At 38.1% G+C, this 22748-nt stretch overlaps 1 protein-coding gene and 1 long non-coding RNA gene across 5 annotated transcripts in view; one reads left to right on the forward strand and one right to left on the reverse strand.

Annotated features, from left to right (window-relative positions):
* Window positions 1-5948, reverse strand: part of UFL1 (UFM1 specific ligase 1) — a 29544-nt gene extending 23596 nt beyond the window's left edge. For 2 of the 4 annotated variants that reach the window (XR_011388610.1, XM_051855441.2), the window contains exons 1-6: window positions 5768-5919; window positions 4807-4927; window positions 4503-4648; window positions 3412-3440; window positions 2637-2734; window positions 1315-1429 (exon numbers count right to left, since the gene is read on the reverse strand). Coding sequence is in view for 2 of the 4 variants with exons in the window: in XM_051855441.2 (XP_051711401.1) it covers window positions 1315-1429; window positions 2637-2734; window positions 3412-3440; window positions 4503-4648; window positions 4807-4838 (420 nt within the window). In the remaining 2 variants the exon portion in view is untranslated. Of the gene's footprint in view, window positions 1-1314; window positions 1430-2636; window positions 2735-3411; window positions 3441-4502; window positions 4649-4806; window positions 4928-5767 lie in introns of all 4 variants that reach the window. The other 2 variants (XR_517960.4, XM_002714591.5) reach the window with 1 other exon arrangement.
* Window positions 5949-5988: 40 nt separating this feature from the next.
* LOC127493173 (uncharacterized) lies at window positions 5989-20367 on the forward strand. The gene is made up of 3 exons (XR_011388611.1): window positions 5989-6321; window positions 6420-6462; window positions 20019-20367. It is a non-coding gene; the product is annotated as an uncharacterized lncRNA (long non-coding RNA).
* Window positions 20368-22748: the final 2381 nt, after the last annotated feature.

Raw genomic sequence — 22748 nt, forward strand, 5'->3', positions numbered from 1 at the left:
CACAGTAAGAGATTAACAATAATAAAATAACTATAACAATGCAGTATAAGTTATATGAATGTGGTCCCTTTCTCTCTCTCAAAATCTCACTGTACTGTACAGTGAGTACATAGTTGACCAGAGTAACTGAAATAGAAAATAAGAGGACTATTGTAAACATTCTCAATTTACAGATATGTAACTTAAAGCACAAAAAAGATGAAGTAACTTTCCTAATACCAACTAACAACAGCCACAGACAGGGTTCAAATCAACATTTAACACCAAAACCTACATATTTTCCACTGATCCAAATGGACTTTCATGATTCTAAAATGTCAAACTCCTTAAAAAAACAAGAAAAAGGCTCCTATTTTCAGGTAGTATGGTGATTGCAAATCAAGGTATTTTGTTTGAGTATTAACACAAATACCTAAAATTGAAAGAATTTTGTAAGGGGCTGGCACTGTGGCATAGTAGGCTAAGCCTCTGCCTGAGGCTCCCGTATCCTATATGCGCACAGGTTCATGTCCTGGCTGCTCCTTTTCTGATCCAACTCTGAAGTGCTTGAGTGCCAAAACCAACATAGGGGACCTGGAAGAAGCTCCTGGCTCCTAGTTTCAGATCAGCCTGCCTCTGGCCATTGAGGCCATTTGGGGAGTGAACCAGTGGGCAGAAGACCTTTTTGCCTGTCTCTCCCCCTCTCTGATTATAGCTCAGCCTCTCAAATAAATAAATAAAAATTTTAACAAAGAGAATATATGAGATTTCTAGAATACTGACAGTTTACAGGAAGGAAACTGACATCAAAAGATGTTGGTGCTTTTGAGATTTTGTTGACAGGGAGGTCCTATAAATTATAAGATTGTTAGTAGCATCCTGACTTTCACCAAAAGACACCAGTTGTACCTCCTTCTAATTATAATCTTCACCACTCATTTCTGAAAATATAACTGGGAATCTAGGATTGTTGTTTAAAGTTTCTGTACAGTGAATATCAGAAGCACCAAATGCATCCATGCATTGATAGTATATTATCACATATAGTATATATACTTATAGTATATTATTACATCAAGTCAGCTCTAGAGCTCAGTCTACTAACTATTTTTTGAGTACTCATTGGTTCAGAAAGATTGCATTGTAATCATTTTTAAATGAACTCCTCAGTGTCATCAATGCATAGGACGTACCCCCAAAATACACTGCTACCTATATATTAAGTCAGACTTTTGCAGCAGTAAATCCACTGATGGTTTAGAAAGTCTCTTTTTTTTCCCAAAAATGGTTCAAATTCCTCATTAAAAGTATAGATTATACTATTAAAAAACATACCTGTGTCAGAAAGTTTCCAGGTAGATCATAGGTCTTACACAATTCTGATATGGTCACCTGACCACTTTCTTGCAACTTATCATTTACCTCCTCTGCTAATCGATCCAAATAGTTCCTAATAGTGAAAAAAAAAAAAAGAAAAAAGAATGAAAAAATCCAATTAGGAATAATGTTTTTTCTTTATTTCCTTTATTTCTTTTAATTTCTGTTAAAATATGCCTCCAAAGTAACAAATATGGTATGTGTAGGTAAATATAACTCATAATTAATATTCTAAAAGTCATTTTTTCCTAATCAATGGATTATAAATTATTATTTATAATTTAAAATTATTATAATTTTTTTTCTTAGTGAATAGAAATTTTGCAGTCATTAATACTTTTTCGAACATGCTTGCTTTCAGAGTTAAGATAACATAAGAAAGATTATAAAAGTTGGGATACATGTGTGGTGTAGCAGATCAATTCACTACCTGGGACACCTCCATCCACTATTAGTGAATGGCTAAAGTTCCTGCTATTCTGCCTCTGATCCAGCTTCCTGCTAATCCATGTGCAAGGTGATGGTCCAGGTACTTAAGTCCCCCTGCAACCAATCCAGGAAGACCTGGATGGAGTTCCTGGCTCCTGGCTCTGGCCTGGCTTAGTTAGCTCTGGCTATTGTGGGCATTTGGGGAGTAAACCAGAGGATGGTAGGTCAGTCTTCCTTTCTCTGTTTCTCTTTCTCCCCCACCCCCCAATCTCTCTGTCACTCTGCCTTTCATATAAATAAATATATAAATCTTTCTTTAAAAAAAAGTTTTGTACTGCCTTAAGCTAATAGGAGTATAATTTATATTTGTAGTATTTCTAACTTTTCCACACAATTGCTTACTTTTTAAGTAGACTGATCCTTATAAATGTCAGTTCTGTAAGAATTCTAAATGAAATGCCTAACTAACTACAACTGACCTAAATTTAAATATTGCTGAAGTGAAAAAAACACAACAAAGTAGTGCTCTAAATATTTTAAAATCACAGCTTGTGATTCTGGCATCCCACATGGATTCTGGTTCATGTCCCAGCTGCTCACCTTCCAATCCAGCTCCCTGCTAAGGTGCTTGGGACAAGCAGCAGAGAATGGCCCAAGTACTCAGGCCCCTGGGACTCACGTGGGAGACCCAGATGAAGCTGCTTGCTTTGGTCTGGCTCAACGCCTGCTGTTGCAGCAGCCATCTGAGGAGTAAATCAGCAGATGGAAGACCTCCCTCTCCCCCTTTGTCTCTCCCTTGATCTCTGTAACTCTTTCACCAAAATAAATAAATCCTTAAAAAATTTACTTACTCATCTATCAGTTGTCCCAATACTAGCTGAACATGCTTTTCTGATTTGATAATGTCACTAATTCTATTTTCAATATGAGTCAGGTCCACGTTAATTACCTGGAAAATAAACACAAGTTACATTAGTGGTGAGGTTGTATTATTTCTTAAGTTTGAAATTACATGTATAGAACTATAGTTTCTTAAAAAATTATTTGTTCTTACATGATTTTTTGAATTTATCTGAAATACTGTAAAAGCCTCAAATAGGAAATTTAAGGCTTATTTTCAATTTCGTAGAATTATGCTCTCACTTGTTAAGAACACTTTTATTAAGCAGAAAATTACATTTTTATTTAACAGACATCATTTCACACAAGATTTGCCAGGTTATTATATCTAGTGTAGTTTGGTGTTGATATATGTACTTATATAATTTTTATACATCCTCTACTTTTGTAATATTTCTCTATTACTCCTACATACTAAAAACATGTAAACAGGAAACACTAGTGATTTTTCACAAAAAGTTAAAATAAGCCTGCAATTATATAAAATGGAAACTATGAGTTTATTTGGTAAAGAATAAAGAATAAGCAAATCAACTTTGAAAGGAGCATTAATTCAGTACATTAGAGCTTATTAAATCAATCCAATATATCAGTGAGGATTACATAATTATTTCTTCACAACCATTATGCTACTGGGATTAGTGGACACTTTTTAATCATTAAACAAATTCATAGTACCAAAAGATTGAGAAATCAAAGCAAAAATTTCATACATTTAAGATTTACCTGTTGTAGATCAACAATGTTTACTCGACCTTTAAAGAAAAGAAAATTTATTTTAAATTATGTGTACCCACAGACCAGTCAAAAACTATAAATTCTGACAGATTCAAGTTTTGGACAATCAAAGTCCTTCTATAATGGACGCAGAACCACAAGAATTAATGTGTTCAAATATGAACCATAACTGAGGAAGTCTTCACGGCTAAAGCCACAGGAAATAATTTATTTTCAAAGTTGCTTTTATCACCTCAGGCTACTTAAGTACAACAACTGATGCACAAATTGGCTAAACTTATGGAGGTACAACTCACAGTATATTCAAATAAAGTAAGATGGAATTTTTCATTTGAGTGTTTCATTTATTTGAAATTGAAAGGAAGGCTTTTTACCTATCAACAAAAGACAATCTGTTAAGTTTTCCAAATTATAGCTCATATTTTATTAGTACTATGTAGGAAGATAAATATTACAACCAACACCAAAACTATATACAGATGACATATCAGTAAGAGTTACTTTCATAATTGATTCTATTTTGCGTAAAAATTTCCTTAATAGTTTGTTCAAGTTTTTTTTAAAAGACAAAGGAAATTTTTGTGTGCTTGAAATAGCATTTCATACACGTGACAGATATAACATTGTTACATTGAGTTACCTAACTTATACCTACATACGTGTAATTTTTTTTTCAAAAAGCATAGTAGGTAATAAAGCCCTGATTCTTGAAACTCTATAATCCTTCCAAATCTTTTATCATCCTCATAATTACCACCTTATAAAAGGCAGTTGGGAACACTCTCCTAAGTTATGCAATAAATTAAAAAATTGTGAAAAGATGACTATTTAATTTACATACAGTATAAATAACTCAAAATCGTAACAAAAGTACTATTCTGTGAAGTGGTAATATTTTAATTCACTTAAATTATATGATCATGTTTTCATGAACCTAGTAAAATATATTAAAGCTGATTAAGCTCATAAGCAAGTGAATAAATGAGAAAGGTATCTTATAAACAATTTATTTAGTTATGTTTTGAAAGTACTTTTTTTCTTTCAAAAATCTAGAAAAAAAACACTAAGAAATGACTTACCACCTCGAACATGCAGCTCATCTCTCATTTCCTTACTGATCTGGGCTGGAGTAATGTATTCCTTCCCATCGAGTGTGTGAACTACGTCTAGCTGTTTCTGAGCAATCAGTTTATTCACAATCTCAATGCAGTTCCGTTCTGACAATCTGAAGGAAAAAAAAGTTTAAAAAGTGCATTTGATATATTGGTGCATAACAAAATTAGCACTTGTATGAAAACTGGTTTTACAGAAGTTCGCATAAAGTCACTAACTTGAGTTACAAAATGTGTACCTTCCATTAGTGTAACAACACTGATTTCATACCTGAAAAAATATCTCAATAAGCAGGTTGACATACATGTAAAGCATTTACTTGACTAGCATACATCATTCTAGTACAGACGTCAAGTTTGCTCTCTTCTAGGCCTACTTCCAGTCTTCAAATCTGAATAGAAAGTTGAGGACACATAATTCAGGTAGAAAAAAAAAATCCAGCCCTACTTCCCACTTTAGCCAGAGTTCCCTTTAAGTGAAGAGCAGAATTGCCTCAGTTATTCACTTGGTCTTTAGGCAGGCAGGAGACTTGGCTTATGGCCACTCTTAGTTACTACTCATGCACTTATTGTGCCTTAGTTTTTAAAATATTTTTTGTAGCCCTCAGTAATACAAAATACAGCTTCAAAGGGAATAAACACAGGCAGGAAACAATTAACAAATAAAAGGGGTTCTTTCTGTATGCTCTGTAATGTCAAAGAAGAGAGTCATGGTGATCTGAACACTTCCCCCAATGAATGGGTTTGTACAACCATGTCAGGGCCCCAGAAGCCCTAAAAAATGACAGATGGCGTCATGGGTCTGGCCTAGATCTAGATCTGTCAGGGCAGACACAAATTTTTAAAGGGTCAATATAGTATTTGCATAGTACTGTATTTGGGGTCACTCGCTCAAGCTTATCCTGAGTCAGGAAGCGTTATGTAGGTAAGGATGCCACAGTGACGTGTGGCGTGTGGGTGAGCAGAGATCTGACAGCCCGGATTCACCAGTCTCGGCCACCCCGCGGTGAGGCGCGTCAGCAAACGGCAGCAACCCGAGACCCGGGGGATCCCGGGCTTCGCAAAGCGGCCTGGACTCGGAACTGCGATCCAGGCTCGGGGCGAAGGGAGGAGGCAGGGATGCCGGGCTGAGAGGAGCCAGAGGCCAGGGCCTGGGATCGAAGCTCCCAGATCCACCCGTGTCCGCTAGGAGCCTCAATCGGGTTCCACAATGGAGAGGAAGGGTCGGGCACCTCTGCGTGGCCTCGGCAAACTGCGCGCGCTGGAAGTCAGCCGCCAACCGCCTGATCTCTTCCCAGGCGTCCGCCATCTCTGCCGTTCTCGCCGAGACGCCGACGAACAGCAGACACGTCAGCCCAGCCGCGGCGGCGGGCGAGGCGGCGAGACGGAACGGGCCGCGCTGAGGGACAAGAAACTCCGCCCCCGATTCAAATACGAAACGCGTGAGCCTGGCGGGGGCGGGGAGGGCTCAGTCCACGCCCACCGCACGCGAGGCGCGCGTTGGGCAAAGTGAACGCCACTGCCGGTCCCTGGGAGCCCGCGGGCAGGGTGCAGTAGAGTTCTGAGTTGCTGAAGTGTTGCATTATTCCTAATGTTTCAACGAAGTGGTAATCAAGTGCACTACTTTGCCTTTTCTTTCGTCCTCCACTTGTTTTGTGGGGACGGGGCGGGAAGCTTGCGGCTAGCATCCGCTCTTCCTTTCTGGCTGAGGGAACCCAGTTAGTTTTTCACACGTGCGCAGAGCAATGTACCTTTTGGGGGAACACGTGGGGTTAGGCTACTGAAGGTAATGACTCGTGGCTTTTGCACGCAGTAGGTACTACGTGTATCGTCGTCTGTGGAGTTGCTTCATGAGTATGCTGGAACCTTTCCTCTCTCTTTCAGGGAAGATTAGCTCCATCCCGTAATGAAGAAATATAAAGTTAAGGTAAGAATTGTGCATGGCTATCAACAAAATGTGTAAGTAAGAGGAAACTTCGGCCTTCCTACACTGAGATTTGTAAAGAGTAACTTTTACTTATTCCCCACTCCTCGCTTAAAAAAATGATTCATTTTCAATCATAAATCTTTTTGGATTTGGTAAAGGGGAATTATTTCAGTTCCTCTCCCATCTAAGTATGTTGTTCTGGGTAATTCAAATTCAGTGCCGCAAGTTAATTATTAAAGTTCTCGGTTTAATACACTACACAGAGAATCCGGTCAATAAAACTTGTCACTAAATACCGCCACCAAGGAACTGCGTTGTGGTGCAGCCCGTGAAGCCTTTGCTTGCAGCCTTGCTGCTATCTATTGGATGCTGAGGCCATTGTGGGATATTTGGCTTTCTGTCCAGCTTCCTGCTAGTGCACCTGGGAAGCCACGGAAGATGGCCCAGGTGTGCGGCTCCTGCAACCCCTGTGACAGACCAGGTGGAGTTCCTGGATCCTGGTTACAGCCTTTGAGTTTGTTGCAACCCTTTGGGTGGTGAACCACTTTATAGAAGATCTCTGTGTCTCTCCCATCTCTCTGTTCACTCTGCCTTTCAGATAAATAAATTAATAAATCTGAAATAAATAAATACTGCCAACACAGCAACGCCTGATGGTGAACCAAGAAGTACAACACTAGATGTCAAAGAGTAACCTGAAGGTAGTATGTACTGTGGTTCCAAAGAACATCAAGGTTTTCTCTGTTAAGATGTCATGAGTATAGTGGTGGAAAAGACAGACATGGTTTCACCATAATAACTTATAATCAACCTAATGGTTTATTTGTATTTATTTATTTATATATATTAACATTTGTATATATTCCTAAAACAAAAGATTATAAGAACAATTCACAGTTATATTTTCAAGACACTAGATTGTTCTAATATGGTAGTCGCTAGTTGCATGAGGATATTTAAATTTAAATTAAGATAAAATAGAAAATTTAACCTTCCTTTGCCCAAGCTGTATTTCAAGTGTTGAGTAGTCACGTGTGGCTTGTGGCTATTGCATAGGAGTATATAAAACATTTCCATCTTTGTAGAAAGTTTTATTGTCCATCCTTTGACAAGGATGAACCTTTGTTCATATCCTGAGATTATGTAATTTAACTCTGCTATCTCCACCTAACAATCATGTACTCCAACTCCACATTTAGTCATTTTAAGCAGGAATAAGCATTTGAATGATTGTATTTCAGAGTTGGCCAGTATCTGATATAAAAGAGAAGAGATTTAAGCAATATAGTTTGTGACTAGAATTATAGAAAAAAGCCCAAGAAGCTATTTAATAAGTCATGGGACATTCCTTTGAGTAATGAGCTTTTTGTAGATTTGGGAAATGAAGCTTCCATTTTCTATACACAATTTTCTAGTAGCTCTGGTTGTATCTAGAAACTTAAGTTGAATTTTATATGTAGGTGATGTAGGAAGGAATGATGGTGTATCTGAGACCATACTCAGATTAATTTTTATATGTGAGAGTTAATAAAATATTCTTGCATAGGTAATATTGATTGATGGGTTCACTAATATATTATAAAATGTGCTCTTGTAAAGTTACTCCAATGTAAGTCTTTTTAAAAATATTATTTGAAGTACTTTCCCCATCTTAAGTAGGAAAATAAAACTAAACAACTGCAAATAAGTAATATTAAGCAAAATCTGTATTTACAATTTGTCATATAGAGAAACGACAAAGATATCTGTTGTTAATTATATCACTGATGTTATCCTATTGTAATTAAGGGTTTAAAAATTATCTTAATCCGCCCCATCCACGTTGCTAGTAAAAACCTACAGTTAGCATCTGTGCCTTAAGAAACCATTAATTCATGTTTGGAGGCAGAGAAAAAAAAAGCCATAGAAAAAGATGAAAGTAATTGAAGAAGAAAGTATAGAGGAGGCATAGTCAATAATACCTCTTCACAGTCAAACCCATCAACTGTTACAGCAAAGAAGTTGTGACTTAAGAGGGAATCAATTTTTTTCTGCCATGATTGCAATAGAAATCAGCTTGTAGAAATATAAAGGTGTATCAGTCAGGGTTCTCCAGAGGGAAGCAGAGCCTGGGGCGGGTGGGAGAGGAGATTGACACCCTGTCTTGTGATTATGGAGACTGAAGAGTCCCACGATGTGTCATATACAAGTTGGAGAGCCTGCAAAGTCAGTGGTATGGTTCAGTTCAAACTCAAAGGCCATGAGAACCATTAGTGCTGGTGTCAGAGGGCAGGCGAAATCGGATGTCTCCAATTTTCTGTTCCTTCAAGGCCCTCAAGGGATTGACTGATGCCCAACTGTGGTCAGTATGAGCATCTTTATTTAGTCTGTTGCTTCAAATGCTATTCTGTGCTGGAAGCAGCTTCGCAGACACATCAGAAATCATGTCTTACCAGCTCTCTGGGTGTCCCTTAGGCCAAACTGACACATAAAATTAACCATCGCTGAAGGACTACCTCATAAGCAAATAAGAATAATGGAAACTAGAACAAAGATAGACCTGGTCAAGCATTAAGCTGGGAGAAGGTAAATCAATGAAAAGAGGAATTATGATAGTGTGGAAGAGGGAGGCAAGACTTCAAGAGTCATAGAATTGTAGAGCCATAGGCCAGGAGAGCTCTTTAAATCATCCATGCTAATATCCTACCTGACATTGGAACAGTTTTTCTACTAAATCCCTGAAAGATTATTTAGGTTTTACTTGGACCCTTAAAGTGATGAAGTGTTCCTTTCTTTGCATGGTAGACTAATCTGGATTTTGACAGATCTAACAGAAATCCTAGCTTTGCACTAAAGCAAGATCTGTTATGTAGCTTCCATAGACTTTCCCTGGGTGATACACAGAAAGATTATAAATCTTTTTTTCTGACAGCTCCACCAAATATTTGAAGCATGTCCCTCCCTAACTTTTATTTTTCTTAATTAAACATCCCAGATATTTCAATTATTTCCTATTTCGATTTCTAGACCTCTAATTCCTGGCTACTAAATCAGGATACAGTTGTTGAAGTCTAGTTTGCCAATGTCAGTTTTAGAAAGTGAAGTCTTGAAGGAATTCAGTATTTTAAACGTTGTCTATGAAAGATTGATTTTACCAGATATTTTACTTCTGTTAATTAGACCTTTTTTAAATTGAGTTGGTTGGGGCTGGTAAGGTGTGTAGCAGGTAAAACCGCTGCCTGCAGTGCCAGCATCCCATATGGGCACCAGTTCAAGTCCCAGCTGCTCTACTTCCGATCCAGCTCTCTGCTATGCCTGGGAAAGCATTAGAAGATGGCCCCTGTACCAGCGTGGGGGACCTGGAAGAAGCTCCAGGCTCCTGGCTTTGGATCAACTCAGCTCTAGCCATTGCAGCCATGTGGAGAGTGAACCAGCAGATGGGAGATGTTTCCCTCTCTCTCTGTCTCTGCCTCTCTGTAAATAAATCTTTAAAAAAAAACCTGAGTTGATAATGAATTGTTTCTGGCTGGTATTTATCTAAATTGTTATCAAACCAGTGTGAGTCTATTCTGTATCTGAGCAAATTAATCTATTTTGATGCATTTCACTTTGTTTTGACTCATTAATTAATTAATTAATTCAATGAATAGTTTGAGGTCTGCTGTGTGGAAGTTTTAGTGCTATAACCTGGAAATACAGTAAAGAATGAATTGATCTAACCAACTGAAATTACTTAAAAAAATTAAGCGTGGCATTCAACCTTTTTATTTCTACCATCACCTGTCATCTAAATTGGTTAAATTTGATTATACCCTTATTTAAATTCATAATGAGATTTATTACAAGAAAATCAAAGGTGTATTCCTATGATAATTCAGTGGCCTTGATTCCCTAGGATCTTAGATTTTACAAATTTTGGAACAAAAGTGTATGCTAATAGTGTGATACATTTATTTTATAGAAAAGAGTTAATACCTTGCTTTGAGTATGATTGCTTTACATACCATATATTTTGTTCAAAGGGAAGGTCATGGAATGCTAACTTGTGTGTGGAATTAGAGAATTTAAAGTTAGCAATTTTGAGGCCGGCGCCGTGGCTCACTTGGTTAATCCTCCGCCTTACAGTGCCGGCATCCCATATGGGCGCCAGGTTGTAGTCTCAGTTGCTCCTCTTCCAGTCTAGCTCTCTGCTGTGGCCCAGGAGGGCAGTGGAGGATGGCCCAAGTGCTTGGGCCCTGCACCCGCATGGGAGACCAGGAGGAAGCACCTGGCTCCTGGCTTTGGATTGGCGCAGCGCCGGCCATAGTGGCCATTTGGGGGGTGAACCAACGGAAAAAGGAAGACCTTTCTCTCTGTCTCACTGTCTATAACTCTACCTGTCAAATAAATAAATAAAAGTAAAAAAAAAAAGTTATCAATCTTCCAAGGAGTAAAATTTTCAAGACTTACTCTTAAGGAACTCATACTGGTTCTGATAATTACTGTTTTATCTTTGTCTATATCCCACAAAGCCATCTACTTAATGATTTGTTCTAGAGTAGTTGCTGCTTTCTTATATTTTTATTCTCACTCGAAAACAAGATTTAAAAGTCCCCTTTGATGTTCTTAGGTGTTGCTCCTTGCGTCCTTCCAGCTTCATTCGTCAAGCAACAACTAGCATTCTTTCCATTCACATCCTTTTAACATTTGTACATAGTCTTTGTGGTCTGACCTACTGAGTCGAATGCACATAAATACTTCATAAACTATAAATTCTCTGTATTTCTGCCCCTGCTTATTCGTCACTAGTGTTATTTGTAATTATATTGTCAGAATTTTATCTTCGAGCCACAGTTATGTGAAAATTGTGCTGCAAATATGTTTTTCCCCAAACCACTAAGTGTTCTTTTGTTTCCAAGGAAACAAATTCTATATTAGTATTTACTTTTTTTTGTTCCTTTGCAATGCTGTATTTAGAGCTAAGTTTATTAGTCTAGGCATCACTTGTTTTCCTTTTCATACTCCCCCACAGTGTAACGCCCAGGCAAATGACAAAAAGGCAAGTCTGCAAAGAAACAAGTAATGTTCTTGTCAGTGCTTGGTCTTGTTCTCAGAGGAGTTGAAAATTCAGCTAATTAATAATGGAATGTGTTTTATAGGAATATATTGCCAGTTTATATCACTGCTAAGGCAATGGTTTATCACTATAGGCCAGCTAATAGTCATGGGAACACATCCTAAAGAAATAAGAATACACATATACTTCCCATGAAGCAAAAACCCCAGCCTGGCTCAAATCACTACTGTCATCTTATGTCCTCCTTTGTCTCTTGTTTCTCCTTCTTTCTCCACTGCCTTATTGTCATTGTCCTCCCTCTTTTCCTGTTCCTCCTCCATCATCTTTTCCATATTCTCCTTTTCTTCTTCCATGTATTAATTCTTAAATATACCAACAAAATGGTATGTTGAAAGGGAATCGTGTTATTGTAGCAGATGCCACACCAGCACAGCCACGGTGAGAACATCTGAAAGTTGTAAAGATGCACAGTTGGCATTTATAAAATTTACCTGCCTGGAGCCAGAAATATAGCATAGTAGGATGTTGCCAATTGGAGTCTCACTACTCCTCTTCTAATCCAGCTCCCTGCTAATGAGATAGGAAAGCATCAGATGTTGGCCCAAAAACTTGAGTTCCTGCCACCCATGTGGGAAATATGGATGGAGTTCCTGGATCCTGGCTTTGGTCTGGCTCAGACCTGGCTGCTGTGTCTGTTTTGGGAGTAAACCAGCAGGTGGAAGATCTCTCTGCCTGTGTCTCTCTTTAGTGTACTTTGTCATTCTGCCTTTTGAATAAATGAATAAATCTTTAAAACAAATTTATCTTCTTAAATTCCATTCTGAGAAGATTGTTTCTGAAAGTAAGTTCTAGACAAGTTCCTAAAAGTGACAAAATCAAGGGTAGTTGACAACTATCTTATTTAATGGAAAATATAAAAGTGTCCTTAAGTACACACACCAGCTTTGTTATTACAAACTGACAAGGCAATTCTTGTGCTCTGATATAATTATTTGTTTCTTTGAATTACAAAATGTATGCATATATTTTAAGCAGATTGAGTTTGTTTATGAAGAAGATATTACTGTTATGCCTATCATACATAGTAGTTACATTTTGTGATAATTCTACATGGACTAGACATTTATTGTCTTGGTCTATGTCTGTTTGAGCACAGCCTTTCCAACTCATTTCACAGGGTCAGCAAATACACAGCACATAAGCTAAAATTCTTCTCTCTAATACTCGAGATAGACTACTAATCAATTATGACATTTGTTTGCTAACCTAGGAATCCTTCGCAAACGGTTCCAGCCCAGCTGCTGACAATATATCAGAGTTGGCTCTTGCTGTGAAATATATTTGCCATTCCCGGGGAAGTCCATACCTTTGAGAAAGAGTCTCATGTAAACAGATCTCTGGTCAGTGCCATCAGAAATACAAGGGTCACTGATGGAATATGTCAGGAATTTCTCTCTGAATGGAGAAAGAATTTCAGGAAAATCGGATGAGAGAGCCTAATTTCTCAAGAGATAGAAATTGAGAAATGATAATTCTGGTTTGGATTTGGGATAAATATAAAATGGAAATCAAAAAAGAAAACATACTTTGAGACTGTGTCCATCCACTCATAGATGAATTATGTGGATAGCAGCCATTCAGATTCCTTTCATTCTATTGAGTGTTATTTGTGTCGCAATGTGGTATCTAATTGTGACATACTGGGAATTACCTATGTTTAGTGATCTAATGGAGTAGTGAAAGGGTAAATTAGTTTTTCTTGCAACATTGAGGAAGGAAACCCTCCTTTTAACCCAGGGTTTCTGACTTTTTGGTCTTAGGAAAATTTATAGTCTTCAACATTTTGAGGACCTCCCAGAGTTTTTGTTTATATTGGTTATATCTATCAATATTCATCATGTTTGAAATTAAAACTGGAATTAAAATGGTTATAGAAAATTATAGTACATGCATATTAATATAAATATACTATTTTTTGAAAATTTTGTAGAATAAAAAACTTAGAAGAGTAGAATTGCTTTTTAGCCATTTGTGGAGTGAGCCAGTGGATAGGAGATTTCTCCCCTCCCCCCCTTCCTCTCTCTTCCTGTTATGCCTTTCAAGTAAATAAAATGGCCACGACAATCAGGACTTGACTATGCTGAAGTCAGGAGCCCAGAACTCCATCTGGGTCTTCCATGTGGGTGGCAGGCATCCAAGTATTGAGCCATCATCTGCTGCCTCCCAGGGTGAGCATTAGCAGGAAGCTAAATTGGAAGCAGAGGTAGGAATGGATTCCAGAGACTCCTTACAGGCAGCGTGATATGGGATGAGGGCATCCCAAGAGATTGCTTAACCTGTTGGACTACCCCACCCCAAGAACTGGTGCTTTAACACATTCTGTGGTGTCCACTGAGTTGAAATAAGATGAATACAAACAGTTTGCTACTAGGACTGTCCCTGAAGTTACATTATTCAAGAAGTATGAGAAATAGTATACTCTCTCAACTGATTATTCATTCAGTTTTATGTTTATTAATGATAATTTTAGACTTTTTAGAGTATATACATTCATAATTTTTAAAGATTTATTTATTAATTTGAAAGAGTTACACAGAGAGAGGAGAGGCAGAGAGAGAGAGGTCTTCCATCTGGTGGTTCACTCCGCAATTGGCCACAATGGCCAGAGCTGTGCCAGTCTGAAGCCAGGAGCCAAGAGCTTCTCCCAGGTCTCCCATGCAGGTGCAGGGGCCCAAGGACTTAGGCCATCTTCTACTGCTTTCCCAGGCCATAGCAGAGAGCTGGATTGGAAGTGGAACAGCCAGTACTTGAACTGGTGCCCATATGGTATGCTGGCATTGCAGATGGTAGCCTTACCTGTTTTGCCACAGCGCCGGCCCCACGTCCATAATTTAGATACAAATACATCCCAAAATTATGGATATAGAACTAAATCATCTATGAAAGACAAACAGAAAAATACAAGAGAATAAACTTGGGATTAGGAGAAAATAACAATGTAGATATTCAGGTCATATATCCCTATAAAATTGACTCATTTATTTAATAAATGATTACTGAGCACTTGTTCCAGGCATAGGAGGTGCATGAATGACTAAAATAGTCCCAGTTGTTATTCTCATTGAGACCACATTATAGTTACAAAACTTGCATCCAAAATATGGGTTTAGATAAAACAAATGAACAACAACAAAAAAGTCAAAAAAACAAATATATCATTGAGAAGATTATCAGTGGCCAAAAACATTAAAAGGAGTCTTTAGGGGGAGCAAAGATTGTTGAAAATATAGCAAATAAATTTCCCATAATAAACATCCCAGTTGACTTTATAAAATCATAGATTCCATTGGTGAAAGTTGAAGACGTGGGAATAAAAAGCAGCTAAGAATATCCTAAGAGCTAGTTTTTGTGAAAAGCATAATACATTGCCAGCATTATGAGACTTTGGTTCTAAAGTGAAATTATCTTCCTTTTATTTCCAACTTTTTCATAGGACAACCCCTTCTGGTGCATTAGAAATTGTACTGTTGGCCCAAAGTTAGTTCCAAGGCTCCATCTATGGAACAAAAAATGTGGAGGAGCACAACACATTGAATGAGAAGTAAATGTTGGGCACAGCAGGTGGTTTGCAGGAGTAGTTCTTTAGGTGGGAGGGTTTCTTTGCTTGTTTGTTTTAGATTGTCCAGGATAGGAAAGAATGGTCTGCTATGGTCTGAATTCTATTCTAAAATTTGTGTGCTAAAGCCCTAACTCCCAATGTCTCAGAATGTGACTGTATTTATAGACAGAGTCTTGAAAGAGGAAAGCAAGTTAAAGTGAGGTCATTGGGGTAGCCCTTTATAAAAAGAGATTAGAGCAGACACACAAACAAGGAAAACCTTGTGAAGGGATAGAAAATGACCATCTACAAGCCAAGAAAGAGGCCTCAGAAGAAACCAAGGCTGCCCACCCCTGAGGCTAGCTTCTAGCCTACAGGATCATAAGAAATTTCTGTTGTTTAAGCCATTCAGTCTGTACTTTGTAATGACAACCCAAATCCTAACAAACCAATCCTATGTGATTCTATGATGAGAGTACAGACCCATTAAAAAGGAGCATCAAAGATACAAAAGAAAGGGAGAAGATGGCAAGGGGAGATGTGACAATCAGTAGGGGGAAATCTCACAGGTGACAAATAACTATGAGATAAAATGTATGTACATGTGACAGGCCCAAAAAGAGAACTAAGAGATATCCATGTTAAATTCTTATCTTGGTGGACCCTAAAAACAATCACATGTTGTCTTTGTAAGAGAGTCAGACAGAGTTTGGAGGCATAGAGGAAAGACACATAGAAGACAAGGTGGTTTGATGTGGCTTCAAGCCAAGGTATGCTTGGAGCTACCAGACCAGGAAGAGACAAGGAAAGAATGTATTTCTGTTGTTTTAAGCCATCAATTTTGTAGTAAATTGTTAGTGAAACCACAGAAAACTAATACAGATGCATTGAATTTGGTTATCAGAGAGGAAATTTCTTCCTCTCAGACACAGGGCACAAAAGTAAGGGTATTTATACATTGACTATATTTGGGGTGATAGTGATAAACTAGTTGAAGCAATTAGAGTTGATTCATTTTGTAAATAACAATGCCTCCTTAACTTTTCTGATTTTTTATTTGGTAGAGAACTCAGAATTTACTGACCTCAAATATAATAGAAAACATTTGGTTTGTTTTTTTTTCTAGCTTTTGATCATTTACACTAGTGATCTGTAAGCATTCTTTCTTGTGTTTTTAAGTATTTAGGTATAAGCAACAAATCAGAGAGTGAACAAAGAGTAATGATATACCCATCTCCCCAAGTTATGCATATTGTTTTATAAGAAGCAATCTCCAATTGCATTAAGTGAAGTAAAAACAACTTTCATAATAAGATTGCTTCTCTGAAATAACAAAACTGTGCAGGTTTCTAGATTGTGATCTGCAACGTATTAAAGTATAATGGATTTTTGCCATAAAAATGTCTAATATTGCTAAAATTAAACACTGCTTCCAAAGTTGCTTTATTTTCTAAAATCTGATATTTGTTGTACTTGCTCTGGTAGGTGGGGGAAATATTTGAGTGATATTCATTGTTAATAGAAGGATGAATTAGCTTTGCAGCATGAGTTGATACTTCATAAAATTCATTCTCAAAATAATTACTAGAGTTTTTAATCATTATATCTGAGAAAGAGAGTCAAAACTGTGCTCCTTGTAATATCAGACATTCTTCTTTCAGGCAAGTTATATTTGCTAGCACATATGGGGTTATGGTAAAAAAAATATTCAGTGGATGTACTTGAGCTTGCAGTTGTAACACTGGAGTCAGGGTTCAGATTCATCTATATCATGAAAAGCCATGGTAACCATATGGTGGTTTGACACATTTTACTGTTTACATTAGCTTTCTTTTTGACAGTTTGATAGAAAAAAACAACATGAAATATTTTAAAAATTGAGACTCTTTAAAGTATTACTAATTATTTTTGGTGCTAGTTTTTAAAAGTTAATATGTTGGTATCATCTTAGACAAAGAATGGGCTGTTCTCATCAGACAATATGATATCATGTTCAAACCGAGAACTGTTTTGTTTTTGCTGTGCTAGTGACATTTGTTAAGTGACATACAAGCTAAATAGGGGCATTGTGTAGGGGATAGGCTAGATAATACAGGAGGATCAACTACCGTCTCCTAGCACTTCTTGAACCCCAAAGATTCCCTGCCTCTTAAAATCTCATGTGCTTTATTTCCTTTCCCTTTGCTCTACAAATGCCAGGAGCTTGGCTCATAGGTTACCTGTTTAGGGACAATGTCATTAACTGTTGTGTTGATGGATGTACATAGCACGGTTCCTTGACACCTTATGTTCTTATCATTGATTATGACAGCTATTTAACTATTTTGCTGATTCTAGCTTACATTTCCACATGATATTTATACTAAAAGCATAATTATATTAAGAGCATGATTCAAGTCATACCAGTTGGGCTTTTAAAATCACTTAAAATATTTTATGTGTTTAAAAGGTTAATGGCTCTTCATTGGTCAAAGAAATGGAGTACAGAGTCCTAAACATATGAAATAGCACTTTACAATCTGTCCGTCAGCTACTGACCCAGATACAACCCAGTCTTCCTCAGCACCCTTCATGGTAGCTGGGATTCAGTCACATGCCCCGCTGTTTCTCTTTTAGAAACTAGCAAGATTCCTGTGCCTATTTGCACAGCATGGTTTACCTTTCTAAAATACCCTCTTTCTTCTTCACCCCTGGTAAAGTAAATTTCTCCCTCTTTTTTTAAATTTAAATATTTATTTATTTATTTGAAAGGCAGAGTTACAGAGAGAGAGGGAAAGACAGAGAAAGAGAGGTGAAATCCACTGTTTCACTCCTGAAATGGCCACAATGACCGGGGGCTGGACCAGGCAGAAGCCAGGAGATGGGAACTTCTTCTGGGTCTCCCAAGTGGATGCAGGGGCTCAAGGACTTGAGCCATCCTCTGCTGCTTCCACAGGTGCATTAGCAGGGAGTTGGATTGGAAGTGGAGCAGCTGGGTCTTGAACCGGTGCCCATATGGGATGCCAGTGCTTCAGACCATGCCTTTAACCTACTGCACCACAGCACTGGCCTCTTTCCCTCTGTTTTTCTCTAATAGCGTTTATCTACTCTCTTCTTGAATAATATGAGGAACTTAGAAAATTTTAACTTTTCTACTTATAAGATCTTCAAACTTTATTCCACAAATTAATTGTAAGTGTATCAAGGTTTTAATATTTTCTTTCTTCTGAGTTTCATCTTTTATCTACTCTTTCCTTATTAGTTCTATTTCCTTCACTATAAAGTGAACTCATAAAGAAAGGATTCTTTCTGCCAAGGGCAGTTAGTAATAACACTGTTATACTCTTTGTGTACCATCAACCTAGTAGACTCCCTATAATTAAGAAGTTCAATGGGGCCGGCACCGTGGCTCACTTGGTTTGTCCTCCACCTACGGTGCTGGCCTCCCATGTGGGCGCCAGGTTCTAGTTCCCGTGACTCCTCTCTCAGTCCAGCTCTCTGCTGTGGCCCGGGAGGGCAATGGAGGATGGCCCAAGTGCTTGGGCCCTGCACCCGCATGGGAGACCAGGAGGAAGCACCTGGCTCCCGGCTTTGGATCTGCACAGCACTGATTATAGCAGCCATTTGGGGAGTGAACCAATGGAAGGCATCTCTGTCTCTCTCTCACTGTCTATAACTCTACCTGTCAAAAAAAAAAAAAAAAAAAGTTCAACGGTGTTGAGTGTTGATGAGTATGTGAGACACTATTGGTGGAAATGTTAAAAAGATAGATATGACAATTTAGGAATACTGTTTGACATTATCAACTGCTTAATGTAATGAATATCCTGTACCCCGATAATTTGCTCTTTTAAAAATATTTATTTATTTAAATCAAAGGCAGACTGACTGAGAGAGATAAAGAGAGAGCGAGGGAGGAAGAGACAGAGATCTTCCATTTACTGGTTCACTCAACAAATGGCCACAACAGCCAGTGCTGGGCCAATTTGAAGCCAGGAGCCTGGAAATTCATCTGGGTCTCCCATGTGGATGGCAGGAGCTCATGTACTTGAGCCATCATCTGCTGCGTCTCGGATGCATTAGCAGGGAGCAGAATTGGAAGTAGAGATGCTGGGGCTCAAGTGGGCACCCCAATATGAGATGAGGGAATCCTACATGGCAGCTTAACCAGCACTTGTACAATACCCCCTCCCCCAATAATTTCAATCCAAGATAAAATCAACAGGAAATCATACATATTGTGGGAGGGTGAAAACTGGCTCCCCAAGATTTCCATGTCCTTATCTTCAGAATTAATGAATGTTACCTTCTGTAACAAAAGGGATTTTGCAGGGATAAGTAAGCTACCAATACTAAGATAGGAATCTCATCCCAGATTATCTGAGGGTCCCCAATGTGATCCACAAGGGTGCTTATAAAAGAGACACATATACAGGAGAGTCAAAATTGGAGAAAAATCAATATGATGACTGAAGCAAGCAGGGAGCAGAGTGATAAGGCTGCAGACTGATGTTGCTAACAGCCTCTAAAAACTGTAATGGTCAAGGAACAAATTCCTCCTGGGGACCCAGAAGAAACCAGCTCTGACACCCCTACTTTACTTTACTTTAGTTCCTTGAGCCTTATCTCAGACTCTGACTTTTGGAACTGTGAGAGTGGGAACTTGGTATCATTAGCACTATTTCCTTTGTCTAGAGTTGGTGTGTATACTTGGTGACAGTTGTTGAACAGGAATCACAACAATAATAAAATGAGTGAATGAATGAATGAAAATGTCTTTATTTCACTCTTATTTTGATGGGCAAATTGACATAATATAGAATTCCAGACTGACAGTTTTTTTCCAGCACTTTAGATAGATTCTGGCTTCTCTATCAGTTTTTTCTTGTTATATCCTTGAATACTGTGCCTCCTTTATTGTTTCTATTTTCTCCTTTTTAACAGCTACTGGAGGGGCTAGTGCTGTGGCATAGCAGGTTAAGCCGCTGCCTGCAGTGCCAGCATCCCTATCGGTGCCAGTTTGAGTCCTGGCTGCTCCACCTCCGATCCAGCTCTCTGCTATGGCCTGGGAAAGCAGAAGATGGCCCAAACCCTTGGGCCCCTGCACCCACGTGGGAGACCCAGAAGAAGCTCCTGGCTCCTGGCTTCGGATCAGTCAGCTCTGACCGTTGCAGCCAACTGGGGAGTGAACCAGTGGATGAAAGACCTCTCTCTCTCTCTCTCCCTCTCTTTCTGTGTAACTCTGACTTTCAAATAAATTAATAAATCTTTAAAAAAAAAGCTGAAAAATAAACAGCTACTGGAGTGTCTGGCCTCTGGGTGCATAAATTTCTCTTTGTTTCCTTCATCCTTTCATTTCTTTGTTTCCTTGTGATTCTCTCCAAGTAGTCATTAATTCATTCTGTTTAAAGCACCCACACACAGTACCAAATCACAATGGTAAATCTCAATGAATTTTGACAAAGGAAGCACATCTATAGATCAATAAATAGAATTTTACCAGCAGTCAGAAGCTTCCTCCTGTCCTCTCCCCCCGATGGTAAATTTCTTCTTAGCTACAGCTAACCATTATCCTTTTAATATTTCTGTTTCTGGAGTCTACTAATAGTGTCAGTGGGTCTACTTTTTCTCAGCTATAGTCATGTTTTCTAATCTCTTTGCTGTCTTGTTTATTTTTTAATGTAAATTTTATACTTCATTTAAAGTACTCGAGATAATTTATGTACCTGATATGTGTTATAAACCACCAGGGAGGTATATATTTTCTTCTGATGAGAAATTCCCAATGATTTTGATTAAATCAAGTTTAACTTCAATTCTTAGAAAAACCTTTTTTTTTTTTTTTTTTTTAAATGATAGCTCCTCTTCTCTAGGATATATTTCTTTGTGGGCCCAAAATGAATGCCCAAATTGTTTACTATGATTCCGGTCCTGGATAGGCAATAAACTCCAATTTTTTTTCCCCTTGACACCATGAATCTGTTTGAAGTTCTGCTACACTCCTGATTCTCTCAGGTTCCTAGTCTGGTATAAGAACATACATCAACGATAAATGACTCCAAATATAAAGCTCTTCTTTCATTTTTATTTCCTCCCATAGATCTTGGTTTTTTAATTTACCTCTGTCTTTTACTCCTCAGGTGGCATTAAGCAGATTGAAAAACATGCATTTTGCCAGGTTTAATAGCTGTCCTTTATTTTTTTAAAAGATTTATTTATTTATATGAAAGGAAGAATTACAGAGAGAGAAGCAGAGGCAAAGAGAGGAAAAAGAGAGGTCTTGTATCCATTGTTTCACTCTCCAGATGGCTGCAATCGCCAAGGCTGGGCCAGGCTGAAGCCAGGAGCCAGGAGCTTCATCTGGGTCTTCCACATGGGTGCAAGGGCCCAAGTATGTTCCTCTGCTTTCCCAGGCATATTATCAGGGAGCTGGATCGGAAGTGGAACAATGGGGACTCGAAATGGCACCCATATGGGATGTGAACATTACAGGCGGCAGCTTAATCTCCTATACCACAGTGTTGTTGAGAATTGACAGTTAACTTTTGTTTGAAATTACTGGAAGTGGAAACTGGAAGTGGAAATTATAGGATATTTTATTGCCTAAATCCTATTTTATTCTTTAAACATTTGTCCTTTGCTATTGAGTCTCCTTTTATGTTGTCTTGGATTCTGTGCATTTGTTTCCTATTTTTATACCAGAGTTACTTATTTTATAATATCTACTCCATAAATATATTGGAGTTTATAATTTTTTATTGGAGATTTTCTTAAAAAAGATGCTTTAGTGGCCAGGGTTGTGCCGTAGTAGGTAAAGCTATCGCCTGTGATGTTGGCATCTCATATGGGCATCCATTTGAGTCGTGGCTGCTCTACTTCTGATTCAGCTCTCTGCTAATGTATCTGGGAAAACAGTCAAGGATGACCCAAGTACTTGGGCCCCCGAACCCACATGGGAGACCTAGATGAGGTTCTTGGCTCCTGGCTTCAGACTGGCCCAGTTCCAACTGCCGCAGCCATTTGGGGAATGAACCAGCAGATGGAAGACCTCTTTCTCTCTGTGTCTCTCCCTCTCTGTCTCTGTAACTCTTCTTTCAAATAAATAAATAAATATTTTTAAAAGGATGCTTGAAGTCTACATATTATGTTTACTGCTTGTTTTTAACGTTACACAACTTACTTAGAATGTTAAGGTAATTTTCTTCCTCTTTTTGAAATGGAGAAAATGTTTAATATGATTTACATAGTCATCTATGAAACATATGGAACAAAGCAACATAACTTTTTAAAACTTGTTCTTTTTATATAAATGGTAAGGGACTTTGAGTTATTCTTTTTTCTGTCTCCCAGAAAATGAGTTAAAATATAAGTGTCATGTTGTTACATGATATTTTGGAGCTTCCTGTCATCACAATAATTTATTCTGACATAATTTTGACAAACAGGACTTTAATCTTTACTGATAGAAAAATTTGAGATTTGTGCTTTCAGTAATAGGAAAGACCATGTTTTGTACCTACTATAAAAATGTGCTGTGTTTTATATAACAACTTCTTCATTTCACAAGGAAACTCCTCATGGTCACCAAATAAAGGAAAAGTAGGAATATGATGTGGTAATCCAGCACAATGTAGCTGCATGAAAGTGTTTGGTGATCTGTATTTTCATGGCCCA

This window comes from Oryctolagus cuniculus, chromosome 5 (genome assembly GCF_964237555.1).
Source record: "Oryctolagus cuniculus chromosome 5, mOryCun1.1, whole genome shotgun sequence".
Taxonomy (NCBI): domain Eukaryota; kingdom Metazoa; phylum Chordata; class Mammalia; order Lagomorpha; family Leporidae; genus Oryctolagus; species Oryctolagus cuniculus.